The sequence below is a fragment of the Macaca mulatta genome, chromosome 13 (assembly GCF_049350105.2).
Source record: "Macaca mulatta isolate MMU2019108-1 chromosome 13, T2T-MMU8v2.0, whole genome shotgun sequence".
Taxonomy (NCBI): domain Eukaryota; kingdom Metazoa; phylum Chordata; class Mammalia; order Primates; family Cercopithecidae; genus Macaca; species Macaca mulatta.
Window position 1 is genome coordinate 51502088 of NC_133418.1, and position 20099 is coordinate 51522186.

The following is a 20099-nucleotide window of genomic DNA, read 5'->3' on the forward strand; positions in this document are numbered from 1 at the left end:
TAGAAAGTAGGCTAAGGCGCAGAGGCGGAAAGTGTGGCTACATGAGCAGGCGTCGGAGCCAATCAGCCGTGAGCCTCGTTCCCGTCGTCCAGCCCGCGGCGAGAGCGGGTATGTGGGCGGGAGGCCGGGGCAGCTGTCAGGCTAAAGTCGGGAGAGCGACGCGCGGCGGGGCGGCGGTAGGAAACGCGGCGCCGGGCCGGGCCCTGGAGATGGTCCCCGGCGCCGCGGGCTGGTGTTGTCTCGTGCTCTGGCTCCCCGCGTGCGTCGCGGCCCACGGTGAGCGGCAACGGGTGGGACTGCGTTGCAGGGCGGGGCTGGCCGTCCAGCTTGCGCCGCGTCTCGGGTTGGGGGCCACAGGTCACCTTGGGGACCCCGCGAGTTCAGAGCAGGACAGGTCTGGGAGCGGGCGGCCGGAATAAGTGGGTGGTGGTTCAGGGACATAAGGTGGGCGCAGCCTGAGGCTGAAGCTTTGAGTCCTCAGCTTCCCACGACAAAGCAGATATCCCCACTCGCCCCTCCCCGCCCACTAGCGCCGACCCAGGTGACTTAGGGTGCGACCGGCAGGGACAGCTAAGGAAAGATACTACAGGCTGGAGATATGTATGTGAGCACTCACATGTACAGGAGCACACATTCCTACACGTGGGCACACACGCACAAACCGTTTACACCTACACAAGCACATAAATGTATACATCTATGCACACACATGAGCACATACGTATACCCACAACTTACACAAATAAGCACACGCAAAGGCAAGCAAGGGTTGGGGAGGGACTGTTTGACGCTAGTCCAGGAAGGCTTTCTGGGGGTGTATTTGTATCTGACGGGGAGTCCCCACTCCCAGGACTGTATAGCCCAGTGCCAAGCCATGGGAGCTCTAACTGATGGCTTTGATTTGGGCAGTAAACAAAGACAGCTAAAGCCTTAATCAATCCCAGCCTTGGTACACAGTAGTGACTTAGTAGTTTGTTGATAGATCAATGGACTTGTGACAGCAGTTTTCTTTTTTTTTTTTTTTTTTCTTGAGACGGAGTCTTGCTTTGTTGCCCAGGCTGGAGTGCAGTGGCACCATCTCGGCTCACTGCAAGCTTCGCCTCCCGGGTTCACGCCATTCTCCTGCCTCAGCCTCCCGAGTAGCTGGGACTACAGGCGCCCACCAGCACGCCCGGTTAATTTTTTTGTATTTTTAGTAGAGACGGGGTTTCACCGTGTTAGCCAGGATGGTCTCGATCTCCTGACCTCGTGATCCGCCCGCCTCGGCCTCCCAAAGTGCTGGGATTACAGGCGTGAGCCACCACGCCCGGCCATGACAGCAGTTTTCATCCTTCAACATTCCGCAGTCTCTCTGGGTTAAGGAAACCAGGGACTCAAGTCCAGGTACAACATTAAACTTTGGTGCTGGGGAGAAGATCCCATGCCCCAGAAAAATCTAGTTGTCTGGAAATTCTCTTCCTCGGTGCTATGGAGCTGGATATAGTTGTTGTTCATTCATTCAGCAAAATTTATAGGGCTACCCCTATATTTACTTATGAAGTTATGAAGTGGAAGAGACAGATATTTAAAAATTATGAATCCAGGGCAGGTGCGATGGCTCTCACCTGTAATCCCAGGACTTTGGTAAGCCAAGGTGGGAGGATCACAAGCCCGGACAACAAGGCGAGACCCTATTCCTATTTAAAAAATGAAAAAAAAAAAAAATCAGCCTGGGCAACATGGCGAAACCTTGTCTCTACTAAAAAGTACCAAAAAAAAAATTAGCCAGGCATGGTGGCGCATGCCTGTAGTCCCAGCTATTTGGGAGGCTGAGGCATGAGAATCGCTTGAGCCTGCGAGGTGGAGGTTGCTGTGAGGCGAGATCGTGCCACTGCACTCCAGCCTGGGTGATAAAGTGAGACCCTGTCTCAAAAAAAGAAAAAGAAAAATTATGAAAGCTGTATAATTACAAATTATGTTGAAAGTCCCCATTTATTGAAGAGTACATTTGAATGGGTATGGGAGGGCAATCATGAGGCAGAACCTTTCTCTGAGGAAGTGACATTTAAGGTATGACCTGAAGGATGACTAGGAAAGAGTCAGGTAAAGGGGTGGAAGTAGGGTGGGGTGGGAGTAGGGGGCTTTCCAGGCTCAGGGAACAGCTTGCAGAAAGACCCAAAGAAGTGAAGAAACTGAAAGGTCTGTGTAGCTTGAACACAGGATGGAGAAGATGAGGTTGGAAGAGTGGTCAGGGGCCACAGCAAACAGGGTCTTGTAGGCCACAGTTTAAAAAGAGTTTAAATTTTAAATGCAAAGGGAAGTTATTGAAAGGTATTGAAACCCTAGGCATGGTGATGTGCTCATAATTGCTAAGATGTTTTCGACTTCTGGTGGTTGTTTGGGGAGCAAGAATGGAGGCAGGGAGGCCAGGTAAGAAGCTGAGCTGTCAGGACAAGAAATCATAGTGACTAGACTAAGGGGGTGGCAGTGGGACCAGAAAGTCAACTTTTAAATTTTAGTGAGAATTGCTTTGTATGCAGGTCACTACATCTCTACCCTGAAATTCCCAGGTCTTCAGAGCAAAAATATTAACCCTGGAGCTCTCAGTTTTCCTGGCTTACTGTGTAAGCAGCAGCAGCTGATATAAACCTCTGGGGTTACTAACTTTGCATCAACTCTATCCTCCCCAGGACAGAAACCATCTAGCCCCCAACCCCGCCACTAGAGGACCCCGTTGGCTGAAGCCAGGCCCCTGCGTCCAGACTATAGCCAGCCCAGCTGAAGACACGGGGTCTGGGATCTGAACCTAAACCAGTGTGTTCCTGGGAGGCTTCTTACCTGTACTCTTTATCCTTCAGGCTTCCGTATCCATGATTATTTGTACTTTCAAGTGCTGAGTCCTGGGGACATTCGATACATCTTCACAGCCACACCTGCCAAGGACTTTGGTGGTATCTTTGTAAGTTAAGGGAGACACCTGATCTCTGATCCTCAACCTCCCTCCTCCCCTCACTGAGCTGCAGTGACCCTCTCATCCCACCTGAGTGCGGGACAGGGAACGGAGCAGAATCAGCTCTGCCTTCCATGAGCTGCAGCACAGAAAGGAAGCTCTTCCAGCTACTCCCGAGTATAATATAGACCTAGGCACCATGGAGGGACAAGTTGTCTTTTTAGGGGACATGAAGGGAAAAGCCAAGAGCACCAGCTTCCTCTGCCAGCTCCACCTCTGAACTATGTGACTTAAGGCAAGTCACTTCGACTCTCTGGATCTACAACCAACTCCCCTGCCTATCTCATGGAAGGGTAGGGTGGTGTAGGACAACCAGATAGGCCTTTGCGATAATTAAGTAAAAATGTTTAAGTGTCTGGCGATACAGAAACCACTCCATGTTTCCTTCACACTTTACAAGGTGCCAATAAGATGGGATTGTCAGCCCAGTCCTAAAGCTGGTATGTCTCATTATACTCTCACCTCTCTAAATGTTTTTCAGCACACAAGGTATGAGCAGATTCACCTTGTCCCCGCTGAACCTCCAGAGGCCTGCGGGGAACTCAGCAACGGTTTCTTCATCCAGGACCAGATTGCTCTGGTGGAGAGGGGGTAAGGAGTGGGCAGGCAGGACATGAGGGTTGAGCAGGCATAGGGCAGATTCTGAGATTACTGGTGGTAGTGCTTTGAAAGAGCTGTTTTTGAAAATTTCATCTTTTTAAGGGTCTTTGAAAAATGTCTAGCCTGGGCCAACATGGAGAAACCCTGTCTGTACAAAAAATACAAAACTCAGCTGGGCACGGTGTTGCACACCTGTGGTCCCAGCTACTCAGGAGGCTGAGGTGAGAGGATTGCTTGAGGCCACGTTAAGGCTGCAGTGAGCCGAGATCATGTCACTGCACTCCAGCCTGGGCAACAGAGCAAAACCTTGTCTCAAAAAAAAAAAAAAAAAAGTTCTAAAATTATCCATGCTTTTAGCTATTTACCTATGAGCCTTTATAACAAATTCTTCAGAGTCTGCCTTCTATACTCCCAGGGTGATGGTCTGGTGAAGGGGGAGCTAGGACCTGTCTTTCCTTTGGTCTCATCACCACCTCTTCCAGGGGCTGCTCCTTCCTCTCCAAGACTCGGGTGGTCCAGGAGCATGGCGGGCGGGCAGTGATCATCTCTGACAACGCAGTTGACAATGACAGCTTCTACGTGGAGATGATCCAGGACAGTACCCAGCGCACAGCTGACATCCCCGCCCTCTTCCTGCTCGGCCGAGATGGGTGAGGGCTCCTTGCCTCTGGCTTTATCAGCATGAGGCTGGGCGCCATGACTTGGGGAGGTCAGGGGTAATCACCAGTCCCTTCTTGCAGGCCTCAACTTGGGGTACTTCAGTTAGAGGGTAAAAAAAGTTCTTGGGCTTTGAAACTCCCAGATTGATGGGGACAGTGGGGCATGATGGGGTACCAAGAAAGTGACCATCACCACTTCTCTTCATGCCCTCCCAGCTACATGATCCGCCGCTCTCTGGAACAGCATGGGCTGCCATGGGCCATCATTTCCATCCCAGTCAATGTCACCAGCATCCCCACCTTTGAGCTGCTGCAACCACCCTGGACCTTCTGGTAGAAGAGTTTGTCCCACATTCCAGCCATAAATGACTCTGAGCTGGGAAGGGGAAACCCAGGAATTTTGCTATTTGGAATTTGGGGAGAGCATCTGGGGACAAGTGGAGCCAGGTAGAGGAAAAGAGTTTGGGCATTGCTAGGCTGAAAGGGAAGCCACACCACTGGCCTTACCTTCCCCAGGGCCCCAAAGGGTGTCTCATGCTGCAAGAAGGGGCAAAAGACAGGCCCCAGGGCTTCTGGCTAAAACCTGAAACAAAAGGAGCTGCAGGTAGGCAGCCTGAGAGCCATCTGTGACCTGTCACACTCACCTGGCTCCAGCCTCCCCTACCCAGGGTCTCTGCACAGTGACCTTCACAGCAGTTGTTGGAGTGGTTTAAAGAGCTAGTGTTTGGCGACTCAATAAACCCTCACTGACTTTTTAGCAATAAAGCTTCTCATCAGGGTTGCAACTGTGTCCTAGAATAAGAGCACACAGGGGTGGGCAGGACCTTCAGACTCACTCATCTCATCCTATACTGTCGTTCTGAGGAAGGGAAACGCCCACAGAGGACAGAAACTGGCCCAGGTCATTTGGGACCAGTGCTCAGACTGCTAGTCTTAGATCCCAGCACAGCTTCCTGTTGAGAGCCAAGGACGCTCTGGGAAGCCAGAGTTCATCCCCTCAGAAGACTCATGTTAGAGCATGGGGATCCAAACTGGACCTCAGGGCCAGGCATGGTGGCCCATGCCTGTAATCCCAGCACTTCGGGAGGCCAAGGTGGGAGGATCACTTGAGCCCAAGAATTCAAGACCAGCCTCGGCAACAACATAGCAAGACCCCATATGTACAGAAAAATAAAAAATTAGCTGGGTGTGGTAGCGTGACCCTATAGTCCCAGCTACTCAGGAGGCGGAGGTGGGAAGATCACTTGGGTCCAGGAGTTCAAGGCTGTAATGAGCTATGATTGCATTTCTGCACACCAGCCTGGGTGACAAGGTGAGACCCTATCTCAAAATTAAAAAGCCACCCAAACTGGACCTCAAGACCCTTGCTCTTGGGCATTAGAACATTTGCATAGCAGAGTGTAAATAAGAGCAGAGGTGAGCCCAAGCTGTTGAGCCTGGAGCCCCCATCTCCTACCATTACCTGGTCTAATCAGTACCCCTTTGCACCCACCTGTGACTGCTGCACGCCTGGGGCAGCCTGCCCAGCCACTAGCCACAAAGCATTCCTGCAGAGGCCTATCACCACTTACATTTTATTGAGAACTGGGGGGCAGAGGGGGAGTGCTGACTGTTGTGAAGGAGTAAGAACCCAGTGGGTAAGGGGCCAGACAGGTTCCACCTGGCTCCATGGTGCAGAAAAGGGCCTGTGGGGTGGGCACCTGTCCTCTCTGGGATCCCTCAGCAGGGGAATGTGGCAGGCTCCTCCAGGAAAGGGAGGCATTGGGAATGATAGGTTGTAATTCCCATAACATCCAACCCAAGAGTGAGAGGGGTGGTGCTAATCTGTGGATAGGAGGGGACAAGACAGGGCTACTCTCCAAGTATCTAGCCCAGCTCCTCAAGGTTTCTGGAAGACTTCAATGTTCCTCTGTGGAGACCCTAAAGATGGAGATTGAGGCCAGGAGAGCCCCTCACTGACCCATTTTAACTGGCCCCAGGAATACCAGAGCATCCTAATCTAAGGAGCAGAGGCCTGTCAAGCCCCAGGTCTCAGCCATGCTGCTGAGTGCTCATTAGGAAGCAGGTGTGAGAAAGGGTGATGACCCCCGACGTGTCCCTCCTGAGGAAGGCAGAGGCCTTTTCCATACTCTATAGGGCCAGCCACTATGCCAGGTCCTGAGAGGCAAGGCACGAGTTACAAAGATTCTGGAGTCTGGAGAAGGGGTTAATCTCCACTTCCCCAGATGTCCAAATGGGGGTGTGAGTAATCCCCCTGTCCAGCATTCCCAGGAGACAGCCTCAGGGAAGGAGCTCAGGAGGCCCAGATCCTCCTGCCCACCTCTCCTCGCTGTGCCAGTGGTCAAGCAGTTGCCTTACCAGCCACAGCTGTGGTGGGGGGAGGTGAGGGCGCCTCACCACCTCCCCTCTCTGCTTCAATGAACTCGGTCTCAGATTTACCCCCTCAAAAGAAATCAATAGCAAGTTGAAAGGGGAGAAGCCTCCGGTGAATGGGTGAGTATGGGCCGTGGGGCCAAGGAGAAGAAACGCTGTTAGGCCCTGGCCCTGATTCCAGCCCCTCAAACCCTAGAGTGGAAGAACCTCAAGGGGAGGCCAGTTGTGAAAAGCTCAGTGCCAGTGCAGAGTCTGAGCCAACTCAGCAGCAGTGTCCAGGGCATGAGGTCTGGTGGGGGTTGGGGCCAGGGATCCAGGCTCTGTCCTACCCTCTGGCAGAGAGGGCTCGAATGGGGAAAGCAGGCAATGGGAGTGGGAAGTTCCCTCCGAGCCATTTCTCTGGGGGAAGAACCCCCTTTTCTGGCAGGGTCTAGGGCAGGGCCCTTTCTGGGCAGGGCAACATCACACATCAGTCATCTCATCCCCCAGCTCTGCATCTTCTGGCTCTCCTTCCTCCTCCTCCTCTTCCTCCTCTTCCTCTTCTGAGGTCACATTGGGTTCATCAGCCTCTGCCAGGCATTTGGGACAGGAACAGACAAACAGATAGTTCTCCCTGCAGCGGTGAGGGATGATGAGGGGGAAAAGTCAGGGAGCTACGGGACAGAGGACCCCAGAGCCCAGCCGCCCAACCATGTCCCCAGCTGGCACCTGAGGATCTTGTGGCGGCTGTGGCGGCTGCGCTCCCGCTGACAGCAGTCCAAGTAGCTGATACAAATTTCCTGTAGGGTAGAGAGGTGCAGTCTGATGGTCTGTGCTCTCTTAAATGGCATAAGGGTCTCCCCAACACCTACCCTATCTCCAACCACTGCCCCATCTCTAGGAGCCAGGCTTGCGCTGCCCTTCAGTGAAGGGGCGGGCTGCCCTCATCCAGTTCCCAGTGCCTTCAGTAGGCAGGCCATTATAAGCCTCCAACAGCCTGTGCCTGAGACAGAGGAGACTGGTTAGCCTCAAGCCGTGGTGAAAGCCAGTCAATGGGCAAGGTCTGCAGCTGGGATCACAGGTCTTGGTATCGATGCTACTTGCCCTGAAGAAGATTCAACGAGGCACTGTGCCTGCACTAACAGACAAGACCGTAAACCCACAAAGAGCTATCTCCTGCTTTCTTAGAAACTACATATCTGCATTTGACCAAAAGATAGCTGGGGACAAGAATCTGAGCACATATGTGTCCCTCAAACACTGTCCTGAGGCTTTCTGGAGTCATATTTTGAAAAAGTGAGGTAGGGTTAGAACAGAACCATGAGCTGAAAGACTCAGACCCTAAGGTATGTGGGGATTCCACCCAACAGCCTGAACTTCAAGTGCTCTAGCCACTGCTGCTCCTGATCCCTGCAGAGAACTTCCAAGGCCCACTACCCACCCATCCCCATGGTTCCTGGCCCCTCTCACCTCTCCTGGCTTAATATCCTCCAGAGCAGTGACATGCAAAAGGAAGTTGTTTTCTGGAAAGGAGGTCTCTGCATTGGGCACACAACTGTGGTTGCCTGGATCACAAGAGGCAGGTAATGAGGATTACTGCCTAAAAAAAATAATAACCTCAATTCTGCAGAGCACTGGATCCTTTCTTGCTCTTTCACCCCTGCCAAGGCTGAGCACGTTTTGGAACCCAAGTTTCCAGACTCTGCTTCCAGTGTTCTTTCCTGAACACCATACAGCACAACACAAATGAACTCCACAGCACTTCCACTCCAACCCGCTGTGACTGGCCAACTTCATTCTCAGTCGTGTTCCCACTGTCTCACAAAGGGAGGGACAGGGCTCTGAAGGAATGCCCACCCAAGACCACTTAGTTCTGCCTGTTACTGGACATCTAGTAACAGCTGACACAGGCCCTCTGAGAATCCAGTTTGGGAGAGTAGAGTGGCCCAGGAGCCTGGGAGGAGGAGTTTGTAGTCAGGAAACCAGGGGATGGGAGGCTGAAGTCTGGAAAAGGCAGCTGTCTGAGCTGAATCTGCCCCTCCTCATCAGGTGCTGATGAGACTCGCCCTCTAGCCTGGGCTCCCAGTGCTCCCAAATCTCACAGGGCAGTGATGGTGCAAAGCCCATGCATCCCTTTGCAAGAATCAGAGCTCTATGCCTGCCTTAGTACAGGGCCTGGCCTATTGTAAGGTTTTATACATAATAAGCAGGTATTATAGCACAAACAGTTGGGTGAACAAATGAAAAAAATGATAGAACAAAAAGGCCCAGGGGAATTCCTGTGGGAGCTCAGACCTAATGGGGCTCCCAGACTCAACCCTACCAGCCTAGAAAGGGCCAACTGAGAAAGATAAACTGTGGCTGCGAGGCCACCTGACAAAGGCGCGCCTAGGACCATCCCTCCTCAACGCCATGACTCACAGCAGCTCTGAAGCACAAAGAGGCCAGATCCTTCACAGTTAAGAAACTCTCCAGTTGCTGTAAGACAGTAATATACAGACATTATTCTACCCATTTTTATAGGTAGGAAAAGGAAACGAGGCTTACAAGGACAGGCACTGTCGCCACTGTCCTGCCACCCCACCACACTAAGGCGTCAGTCCCTACCATATTACCTAAACTCGCCTCTCTCAGATAGAAGCCTTGCTTTTCTGTCTATAAGACACCCTATTTATCCAGCACCCCCTCTCCTCCCAGCATCAAGCCTCTGGATAAATCTTGGGGCTGTTTCTCACCTGTGTACCCTGTGGATAGAGCTGAAGCTCCCCATAGGCACAAAGGGATTACCTTCCCCCACCATTAATACAGAGCATCCTGGGCAAATATTTTGTGTCCACCATCTGACTAGGGGGTCACCATGGTTGGGTGAGGCCAAGGCCCTATCTCACCAACCTGCCTCGATGTCCTTGTACAGCTGGTCAATGAAGATGTCAAGTTGCTCACGGTCCTGAGGCTTCAACTCCAGAGCGTCACAGGCATGGACCCACTGGCTTAGGGAGCTGGGGGTCCCAGGCAGCCCGTGGTTGGGGAGGCGGAAGCCCAGGTCACAGGGCTCTCCACCTCCAGGTAAGTTAAGCCCAAGAAGAAGGGTCTCTCACCCTACCCCATTTCATTCTCCAGGGTGGAGGCCCATCTTCCCCAACAGAGGCTCCCCAAAACAGATTCCAATGCCTGATTCTGACTCCTGCCACTGTGTCCAGTTCAGTGATCTGCCCAGAGTCCTACCCTACCCCATCCCAGTCTTGAAAGGAACTGTGGCTACCTTCCTCAATCAGTTTCCCACCCCGAGAGTAAGTTCAATAGCTCTGGAACATTCTAACCTGGTCCCGATTCCTTGGCCATTGGTCCCAACAAGAGCAAAGAGAGACCGGAATCCATCTGGAGTGAACCACTGTGGGGGCAAAAAAGAGATAAAGAGATAAGCGCTCATGTTAACAGCCACTTGCTTTTCTTCCAATTGGACTCTGTTCGGGAAGCCTTCTGTGAGTCAGGCTCATTCCAACTCCAGAAGACCAAGTCGGCTTTGGCTCAGCTGTCCCAGTAGGAGATGCTGACCTTGTTGCTCCTGGAAAGCTGGAGTAACAAGGAGGCCACTGGTCCCACCCTCTCCTCACTCACCTGACTGACTGCTTCCTCATAGAGGGCCTCTGTGAAGAGTCTCCGCAGAAGTTCCAGTTGGCCCTGGTTTAGGGGAAGCAGAGAGAGATTTGTATCCCTGGGGATTTCCCATTAGCACCCAGGCAGGGCCCAGGCGACTAGGGAGGGAAGGAAAAAGGGCCAGCTCTGTAGACTGAGCTTTCCGTAGGGGCAAAGGAAGGCCACAAAATCCACCTCCAAAGAGCTTTGGCAGTCTGCCGGCCTGTTCCAACCCGGGGTGGCAAACCCAAATTTCTCTCCATTTTCCAGCACTTGTACCAGCAAGGCTGAGACAGCCTGAAATGTCTATCCACACCACCACCGTCAAATCTCCCTTGACCTGGCCTCCAGACCAGCTGGGCTCTCCCACTCCCTTCCTGTAAGTTCAGTGCAACAGGGCCCACCCCAGATGCAAACCTTTTACACACCTGCCTCCACCCTCAGGCAGCTCCTGCAGGGAAGTCTGCTGTCCTCAGTGAGGACCCATACTCTTTGATTGGGAATGGTCACTCAAGACATGGGCAGTTTCAAGCTGCTCTCTGATTCTGTGGCTCCACAACCCTCTAGTCTCCATTCTACCTGATTTGCCCACTGCTATCCTATGACAAGTCCTGCCTTCTAACACCAGTTAGGGAGCACTTTCAGGGCAGGGCATCCAACACGCCCTTCCTCTGTTGTCACCCCACTTCCCAACTGTGGGTCCACATGAGGTCATGAAGTAAACAGTGGCAGGAACGTAAGTCCTCTGAATCTATTTCTGGACCCAAGTGCTAACTCCTTCCTGTAGCTGAGAAGTGATCAAATGTGGTGCTTCCCACAGATGGCCAGAGACATCCTAGGGTATTTGGGGAGGGAATGAGACAGGCCATGGGAGAAGAATAACCTTGAATTTGTCTCCCAGAAGTTTATGGACAATTTCTTCCTCTTCGTTGGCTGTTTTGTTACAGAACTGGGAGAAGAGCCTGATCCAACGGTCCTTGTCCTTCGCCTGCAGTGAACAAATATACTTAAGGGTCACAGACACCCACCTTCTTACTGGCACTCCCGCCCACTTAGGAAATACCACCACATAGGAGCTTATAGGGGCCCTTCCTCTGCCTGAGGCTTCCTCCCAATGGTGCCCACCCCAAACCATCTCCCCAGCTGGAGCCCAGATAGCCAATTCAACAACACTTGGAAAACACGAGAAAGAGGCTGAGGAACAACATTAATAGAAGGGCGGTTAGAGTGGCTTCTCTCGCTTTATGTAAGACGCAATCCTGAAAAAGTGGTGCTTATAAATCAAATGCATGAATTGCTACTGCACAAGGCATCTTCTGTATCAGAAACTATAGGCATACTATCACACTGGTCTTTAAGTTAAAAAAAAAAAAAAAGACTACAGGCAAAATGAGCCCTCCACTCCCTATGCCTGATTTATGTTTAGCGCATTCCTAAGGTTTTATATAGCAAGGAGCTCTCCTTTGGGAAGGCCAGGAAGAACTCTGCATCCAAGCTAGGGCTTTGAGGTCAGGAAAAGACCAAGACCAAGGGTTGAATGGGGCCAAAGTCAGCTTCCCCGAGAGGGTTGGGTGGGCTCACCTGCTTCACTGTGGCCACCATCCTGGCCATCAACATGATGCTTGCAGTCTCAGGTGGGTAGTGAACACTCCTGGGGAAAGAGAAAAAAGATTGGCCTAGAAATTCTCTCCCTAGTAGCTAAGCTCAGGGAAGCCGAGTCTGACTGGTACAGAGAAAACTTCCTACCAATTCCATCAATTACCAAGAGAGAAAGTTCATAGGCAAGGACTTAGGCAAGACTTTGAATCCCAATTGGCTTAATGGGGCTCTTTCTGGGAGAGTGTTAAATGCTAAGGACAGAAGGACTGACAGCCCAGATTAAAAGCAGGGGATAGGGTGATGTGACTTCTGTTTAACCCTAAGAAAGGAGGAAAAATCCAAGGAATTGTAACTTAAGAAAGATGGCAACACCTGATGACCCCAGGCAGGCAACCTGAGAGGAAAGGATAAAGGAAAGAAGAGAGGAAAAGTGACCCACCTCCATGCCTCCTGAAGCTTATTGAGAGGATGCAAGGGGTCATCCTGGGAAGGGCCTGGGCACAGGACCTGGTGGTATTGCTCAGTGGCTGCCAGCCGACATTCTGCACTGCAGTACATCACCTGTTAGGTGGGATAGAAGTCAGTACCCTAGGATCTGGCCCTAGTATCACCTCCTCTAACTGCATTCCTTCCACAAATAGCCCCTGAGCTGTAGCTTAGATGTATTATGAGAAGAGAAAACATAGGGTGCTCTGGGGACATGTGAAAGGCACACCTAGGCTTACAAAACCACAGAAAGGGAAGAGAACTTTTCAGGTAGAGGGGAGAGCACTTGCCAGGTCCCCAGGAAGAAAGCGAGCTCCCACCAAGCCCATTTTCCAGACAATGTAACTGTGCCAGGGAGGATGAAACTGGAACAATAACCAAGCCTTTTCAACATCTTATCCTACATTATAGGTTTCAAGGGCCATGACCAGGTCTGTCATTGCTCCTGTGTCCCCACTGAGGACTCCAGCTAAGGCCTCCCTCACCCACCCCCTTCCAGGTATACTCCCCAAGAATACTCACTTGGCAATGAGGACAGTTCTGGTGGAGGTCCTTGCGCACAGTGCACAGCTCTGGGTGAGGCAGAACCTGGCCTGGTTTCCCGGTCAGCCTCTGGGCATTCTCCTCTGCCTTCTCCAGTGCCCGAAGGCAGTGGTCACAGGCTGAGGGTGAGAGCCAGACACAACAATGTCTTGAGAACAGAGGCCATATCTATCCCTTTCACAGCCCTATGGAGCACCTGCTATGTGTCAGGCACCATTCTGGTGTTTTCATAAAAGTTTGGGAAGTGAGTAAATGAATAATTACATGCATGCATGAATGAATGAATGAATGAATTTCACATGCAGCCAAAGGTAGATGATCCCCTCCTCCCTCTCAAGGACCTCCTGGCCCTTATTGTCTAACTTTCCTTGCTTCTTAATCAGACTCACTCTGTGGGGCTCCCCTACCACCCCAACACTGGGCTTTTCCCATACTCTGGGGCCAAATGACCCTCCTTTCATTGCGTGTCTCCAGGTTAAGAAATGTGTGGGCCGGGCACGGTGGCTCATGCCTGTAATTCCAGCACTTTGGGAGGCCAAGGCAAGTGGAGCACCTGAGGTTAGGAGTTCAAGACCAACCTGGCCAACATGGTGAAACCCCGTTTCTACTAAAAATACAAAAATTAGGTGGACATGGTTGTGCGTGCCTGTAATCCCAGCTAGTCAGGATGCTGAGGCAGGAGAATTGCTTGAACTTGGGAGGCAGAGATTGCAGAGAGCCGAGAGCGCACAACTGCACTCTAGCCTGGGCAACAAGAGTGAAACTCCGTCCCCCTCCCCACAACTCCAAAAGAAGAAAAGTGTGAAAAAGCATGTGGTCAGCAAAGCCAAGGGCATCCTACTTGTGCTCACCCCTAACTCAGCCTTCTTTGAACAAGGACCATGTAGCCTCCTCTTGGTGGAGGACTCCACTTTGGCACTGGGCCTTCAGCATGACCATGGAGTCAAACTTGCCTGAGTCCTGCTGTGCTCCCTTAAGGAGCACATCTGAAGAGACTCCCACCACAGGAATTAGCCTCAAACACCTGAGACTGGACAGAGGCGTGGTTCTCAGGCATAGTCCTTCAATGGAAGACAGCATTTCCTCCCAACACCCAGAGTTCCAGAGACATCAGCCAGTAGGGATGTATGCAGCTCACTTCCATGCACAAAGGCGACTGGGCCCAGCAGCCATAAGGAGTAGGAGAGCTGTACTCACCTCGGTAGCGATAAAGTGCATTCCAGAGAAACTGTGCAGCCACCAGGGGCCGTTCTACGAAGATGGTCTCCCCCTTCCGGATCAGCTGTGTGGCAAACAGGCCCTTTCCCTAAGAGGGCAGAGGGATAGGATGGCTGTAAGAAGGAACAGAAGACATAGCTCCAAGCGCTTCCAGGAGGCTGTCCAGCCTCACTCCCACATGCCTGACTCTTAGGAGAGGCCTCTGCCTCTGTGAGTTCATGGAGACTGGTCAGTACCCTCCATAACTTTCTCCTCTGGAAATGCAGCTCTGACCTATTTTCAGTTGCACTCCTTTCAGCCCATTCAGAGCAGAAGGCCTGGAACAGGGAGGAAGCCACAATGGCAGTCATCTCAGATTACTCAGAGAAATTTTCTGAGTATGGCCAGAGCAGGGCCAAGGCTTATAGCAGGCTGGGGCCTCCAGTACCAGGAGCTGGTAACAGCAGGGCACTCATCTCTCAGTCAGCCACATGCCACTCCAGGATCCTGGCAGTGGTGTTGCTACACAGGCCTGCAGAGAAATCCTACACCATGGGATAGGGAAGCCTTGTTTGGGGGAGAATGTGCCCTCTTCCTTGGTCAGCTGAATACCCACAGCACCTAGCACAGTGCCTGGCATCCAACAAGTCCTTCGGGGTTGCACTGAAAGAAGGGAGCTAATACTAGTACCAGTCCTAACATTAACTTGCTGTGAACCTTTGAGCCAACTGCTTCACTTTATATCTGTTCCCCATTTGAAAAGTGAGCATTATAATAATACCTACAAGGTAGTTTCCAGGGTGCAACGATATAGCACAGATGAATGTACCTTATGAGCTCTAGCTTCTTCCTACTCAATGAGAGGTACAGGGACTGGCAACATGGGCATCACCTAGGACTCTGTTAGAAATGCAGAATCTTAGGCCCCGCCCCAGACCTGCAGAATCAGAATCTGCAGCGTAACAAGATGCCCAGGTGATTCACATGCATGTTAGTTTGAGAAGCACTGGTCTAAAACACTATATACATCATGTAAAGGATGAAAGATGAGAAAACAACCCCTGAACTGCCATCTCTCAAATGTGCAAAAGGACTCAGCAGATGGCTTCAGAACCCAGGCAGTTACTGGCCTTATTGGGCATATACTCCCACTACTCAAAGAAGATGTGTGGAGCCCTGCCAACACTGAGCTGCCACAACAAAAGGAGAGGAAAAAAATGCTTGACATCAAAGCAAAATGACATGTCAGTGTTGCCTCCCAGGTAGCTCCCTGACTCCTTAGAAGGCCAGATAGGGTTGCTCTCAAACGCAGAGCGAAAAATCTCAACCCTGTGAACAACTCTGGAAGCTCTATCTCACAGTAGAATGGGACAGGTGAAACAAAACCAGAAGGCAAAGCCCTGGGCACACCCTTGCCTGGCTTCCTGGAAGCCCTTCCCCCTATGCCTTGTATCCCGTCCCAATCTAGCAAATTGAAAACTTGGCCTTCCTCTATGGGACAAGACAATATGAACAGGGGACTCACATTATTTCTGACAATCTCAAATTTCAATATTGGACAAATATAGATCTCCCTCTCTTTGTGAAGGACTAAATGCAGAAAATATTTAGTAATCAAAATAAAGAGAAAAGAATCGGAGTTGTTCCTTTATAAAGTCACTCATTCCCAAAACTGATGAGCATACTTCAAGGAAAACAGAGCTCTAACTCATATTAAGGTTGGGCCGGGCGCAGGGGCTCACGCTTGTAATCCTAGCACTTTGGGAGGCTGAGGCGGACGGATCACGAGGTCAGGAGTTCAAGACCAGCCTGAACGATATGGTGAAACCCTGTCTCTACTAAAAATACAAAAATTAGCTGGACATGGTGGTGTTCGCCTATAGTCCCAGCTATTTGGGAGGCTGAGGCAGGAGAATCACCTGAACCCAGGAGGCGGAGGTTGCAGTGAGCCAAGATTGCGTTACTGCACTACAGCCTGGGTGACAGAGTAAGACTCCATCTCAAAAAAAAAAGAAGGTTGGAGAGCACTGAACCTGAATGAAAAGGGACAAACCATACATCCTTCCAATTTGAAAAAAAAAGTATTAAAAAAAAATCATGCAGGCTGGATGTGGTGGCTCATGCCTGTAAATCTAGCACTTTGGGAAGTGAGGATGAAGGATCGCTTGAGCCCAAGAGTTTGAGACTATTCTGGGCAACATAGCAAGACCCCATCTCTATTAAAAAAAAAAAAAATTGTGCAAAACTCTAAGACTATGTAGTAGATTTTTTTTTTTTTTTTTTTTTTTTTTGAGACAGAGTCTCCCTCTGTTGCCCAGGCTGAAGTGCAGTAGCACAACCTCAGCTCACTGCAACCTCTGCCTCCCGGGTTCAAGCAATTCTCATGCCTTGGCCTCAGGTAGCTGGGATTACAGGCATGCACCACTACACCCGGCTAATTTTTGTATTTTCAGTAGAGATGGGGTTTTACCATGTTGATCAGGCTGGTCTCGAACTCCTGACATCAAGTTCAAGTGATCCGCCCGCCTCGGCCTTCCAAAGTGCTGGGATTACAGGTGTGAGCCACCGCACCCGGCCTAATTTTTGTATTTTTAGTAGAGACAGGGTTTCACCATGTTGGCCAGGCTGGTCTTGAACTCCTGACCTCAAGTGATCAGCCCACCTCAGCCTCCAAAAGTGCTGGAATTATAGGAATGAGCCACCATGCCCGGGCAGACTATGTAGTAGATTTTAAAATCTTGATTAAAAGAAGAAAGCCCACAATAAGCCATGCTGCTATCTGGCTAGTGCACCAGTATGGTAGTCCAGCTGGCTTCCACTGGACCTGGTGAAGTTTCTGTTCTGATTGGTCATGTCTCTGGCATAATAGTTGATAAATTTTTGAAAAGTCATTCCTATCCACAGAAGCAATAAAAAGTAGTCAAAAACTACTCCCGCTTGAGGCCCTGGTCTATAAAGTTTCATGACCCAATTCTCTCAAACCGCTATTTAAACAATGTAATGACAGAAAACACGCAAAGCTTTTTTATTTTACCAAAAAAAAAAAACACACACACACACACACACACATATAACCCTCATGTGGTAACTTGAGGAAAATAACACAGAGAAAAAAAATTACAAACCAATCTTATTTGAATAGAGAAGCAAAAAGCCCAGGATAATCCACGCTGTTACCAAGTCCAGGAAGGTATGCTATTTTCTCCAGCTGCAGATCAGATATAGGCAAGGAAAGGGCGATTGGCTGGGGACTTGACAGATGCCTGGGCCAGGAAATCTGTGCAAGGAGAGTGGCTGAAGTGATGAAGTGAGAAGGAAGAAATGAAGAGAGGAAGAGGCTGAGAGACTGGGGGCTAATGAAGAAAAAGGTGAGGAAAATTACTGCAAACCAAGAATGATGGAACTGAGACATCTTCAAACTGTGGCCACCCAGGAACACTAGAGACTATAGAGATGGAGATATGAACAGGTAAGGAGACCAAGGATGTAGGGAAGCTGATTTACCAGGGAAGGAGCAGAGTGCTCCAGATACCTTTGGAGCAGAAGGGGGGCAAGGGAAGGTTGGGCTGGGAAACTAGATCAATACGATAATGCTGAGAGCAGATGACAGACAACTAGAGATCTTACATCTTGAGCAAGAAAAAACAATACACACAGCCACTACACAGGATAAATTATTCAACCTCACTAGTAACCAAAGAAACATAAATGAAAACAAATATCATTTTGCACATATCAATAGGCAAAGATAACTAGGAAAAAAATAGTGCTGGACAAAACAAAAGGATGTTTACATAGAAAATGAGCTCTAAGATTTTTGACTCCAGGTTTCAAAAATACAACAATAAAGGGTCCATTAATAAGGGGTTGGTTGAGAGGGTTGCGGCCCTCTCACGGAAAAAGCTACTACTCACCTCTTAAAAAGTAATATGTAGAAATAGGCTTGATATTGAAAGACTCACTGCTGCATCAAAAAGCAATTTCTAAAAATGTAATTTTAACGTACACATCTTTGCACAAGTATAGAAGTATGAGTGATTTTTATATTTTCTTTCCTTACACGCATTTCTATTTTTTTCCACAATGAACTTTTGGAACACAATAAAAACGACAAAATCATGTCACCTTCCGGCTAAAAATTCTCCCAACGCCCCCACGGCCTTTGGACTCTGGTCCAAATTCCTCAGCACTCCAAGGACCTTCGTGAAGGGTCTTGGCCTGTCTCCTCATCCCTCCACCAAATTTCATACATTAAGTTCGTGAGGACCCACACTCTTTTACACCTCAGTTCTCTCTGCCCAGCACGTCCCCGCCCACAGTTCCAGGGACCCAGCAGCAAAGCCCCCTAGCCCCGCCCCGAGCAGTCACAGCAGGGCCTCCGGCAGGCTGGCTGGATTCCGCTGGGAGGAAATGCGCACGGAGACTCCGGAGGCCCGGGTCTATCGCGTGACCGCGCCACGAGCCTGCGCGCGGGGACAGACTGGGAGCCCCCGGGCCGCGAGCAGGGGCCGGGCCGTAGCGTCCGAGCGGCACGGAAGCCTCTAGGCTGCGGGCATGGAGTCCTGCACGGCTGTCTCCGTGGCCGGACTGGGCTGAGGCTCCCGGCAGGACCCGCCCCGACCTCACCTTGGCGCTGCTCACGAAACGGACTTCCACGGAGACCCGGGCGCGGCCCGCCACGCCCACGCAGAAGGAGAACACGTCGCACGTGGAGGCCGCCATCTTGGCGCGCCTCCGCCTTATGACCCTTAACCCCACCTCGACCTGCGAGGCCCCACCCCCTTCTGGCCCCGCCCCCGGCGAGAGTGCCTCGGAGGTTGCGAGGTTTTGCGCTCCACCAAGTCTGAATTTAAGTGCCCTGGTTTGTTGACGGGGGTGTAGTTGGGCCTGCCTTTGTGCTTTTACATCGGTACCTTTTTGTGTCTGTACCTCTGTATCAGAGTCTGTGTACGCGTACATAGTTTTGATGTGTGTGTCTTTGAGTCCGTGGCATGTTTTTTTTTTTTTTTTTTGAGACAGTCTCACTCTGTCGCCCAGGCTGGTGTGCAGTGGTGCGATCTCTGCTCGCTGCAACCTCTGCCTCCCAGGTTCAAGTGATTCTCCTGCCTCAGTCTCCCGAGGAGCTGGGCGTACAGGTGTGCGCCACTAAGTCCAGTTAATGTTCGTACTTTTAGCGGGTTTTACCATGTTGGCCAGGCTGGTCTCGAACTTCTGACCTCAAGTGATCTGCCCGCTTCGACCTCCCAAAGTGTTGGGATTACAGGCGTGAGCCACCTCGCCCGGCCTATGATGCATGTTTCTGTGTATGTTGTCTCTGTCCACACAGTGGCCTGTCTTCACTGAGTAAAGCGCTCTCTGGACCCAGCCCTAGAGTGGGACAGCAGAAGGCCAACTTACTCCTATCCTCCCTAGCTCTCAGCCTGAAGGGAAGGACTAGCTTATACCCTGGAGCTCACTCACCGCACCTGAAGAGTCCAGGACAAGATTTCCTTTCTCGGTAATCCCTCTGGCAGCAGGGGAGACAGTCCTGCCAAAGGTCAGGGTGGACTTGTGCCTCTCTCAGATTCTTCAGTGGCTTAGCGACCTTGCAACCCGGGGGTAGTAGAGGAGTCCATAGTGGACCTCAGGTCTGAGAACCTCTGAAACTGGATACAGAAGTGAGTGTGCATATGCACACACTGTCGTGAAAAGGGGGAGGGGCCTGTTCTCACATTCAGGACCCCAAAAAGCTGCAAACCACAGACCTATGGCATTTGTCCCCACAGCTAGGCCTGACTGTCAAGCCTTGTTTTGTTTCCTTGTCCCCTGATTTTGTGTGTTTTGTTTGAGACAGGGTCTCGCTTTGTCACCCATACTGGCATGGGGCGATCTCGGCTCACTGCAGCCTCCAGCTCCCGGGCTCAAGAACAGACTGGGCAACGTAGTGAGACCTCGTCTCTCCAAAAAATAGAAAAATTTGCCGGGCATGGTGGTGCGTGGGAGGATCATCTGAACCTGGGGAGGTCGAGACTGCAATGAGCCGTGATCAAGCCACAATT

The 20099-nt window shown here is 50.9% G+C and overlaps 2 protein-coding genes across 4 annotated transcripts; one reads left to right on the top strand and one right to left on the bottom strand.

Annotated features, from left to right (window-relative positions):
- The first annotated feature begins 138 nt into the window (after nt 1-138).
- Nucleotides 139-5033, top strand: PRADC1 (protease associated domain containing 1). Its single transcript, XM_001104183.5, has 5 exons — nt 139-276; nt 2838-2938; nt 3471-3580; nt 4072-4239; nt 4465-5033. Exons 1-5 carry the CDS (start codon nt 210-212, stop codon nt 4583-4585), a joined length of 567 nt encoding a protein of 188 aa, XP_001104183.3. The 5' UTR covers nt 139-209; the 3' UTR covers nt 4586-5033.
- A 775-nt stretch (nt 5034-5808) lies between these two features.
- Nucleotides 5809-18804, bottom strand: SMYD5 (SMYD family member 5). 3 transcript variants are annotated; one of them, XM_001104101.5, is made up of 13 exons: nt 18688-18804; nt 14062-14170; nt 12844-12983; nt 12275-12396; nt 11818-11887; nt 11120-11224; nt 10219-10281; nt 9921-9991; nt 9493-9599; nt 9022-9078; nt 8071-8165; nt 7330-7400; nt 5809-7234 (listed from the first exon to the last, which is right to left on the bottom strand). In XM_001104101.5, the coding sequence occupies exons 1-13, from the start codon at nt 18781-18783 to the stop codon at nt 7084-7086; spliced, it is 1257 nt and encodes a 418-aa protein (XP_001104101.1). In that variant the 5' UTR covers nt 18784-18804; the 3' UTR covers nt 5809-7083. The 3 variants fall into 3 exon arrangements, with proteins under 3 accessions (XP_001104101.1, XP_014968134.1, XP_077815446.1); XM_015112648.3 differs by having other exon boundaries at nt 8071-8200; XM_077959320.1 differs by having other exon boundaries at nt 12844-13012; nt 14013-14170.
- Between the last annotated feature and the right edge of the window lie 1295 nt (nt 18805-20099).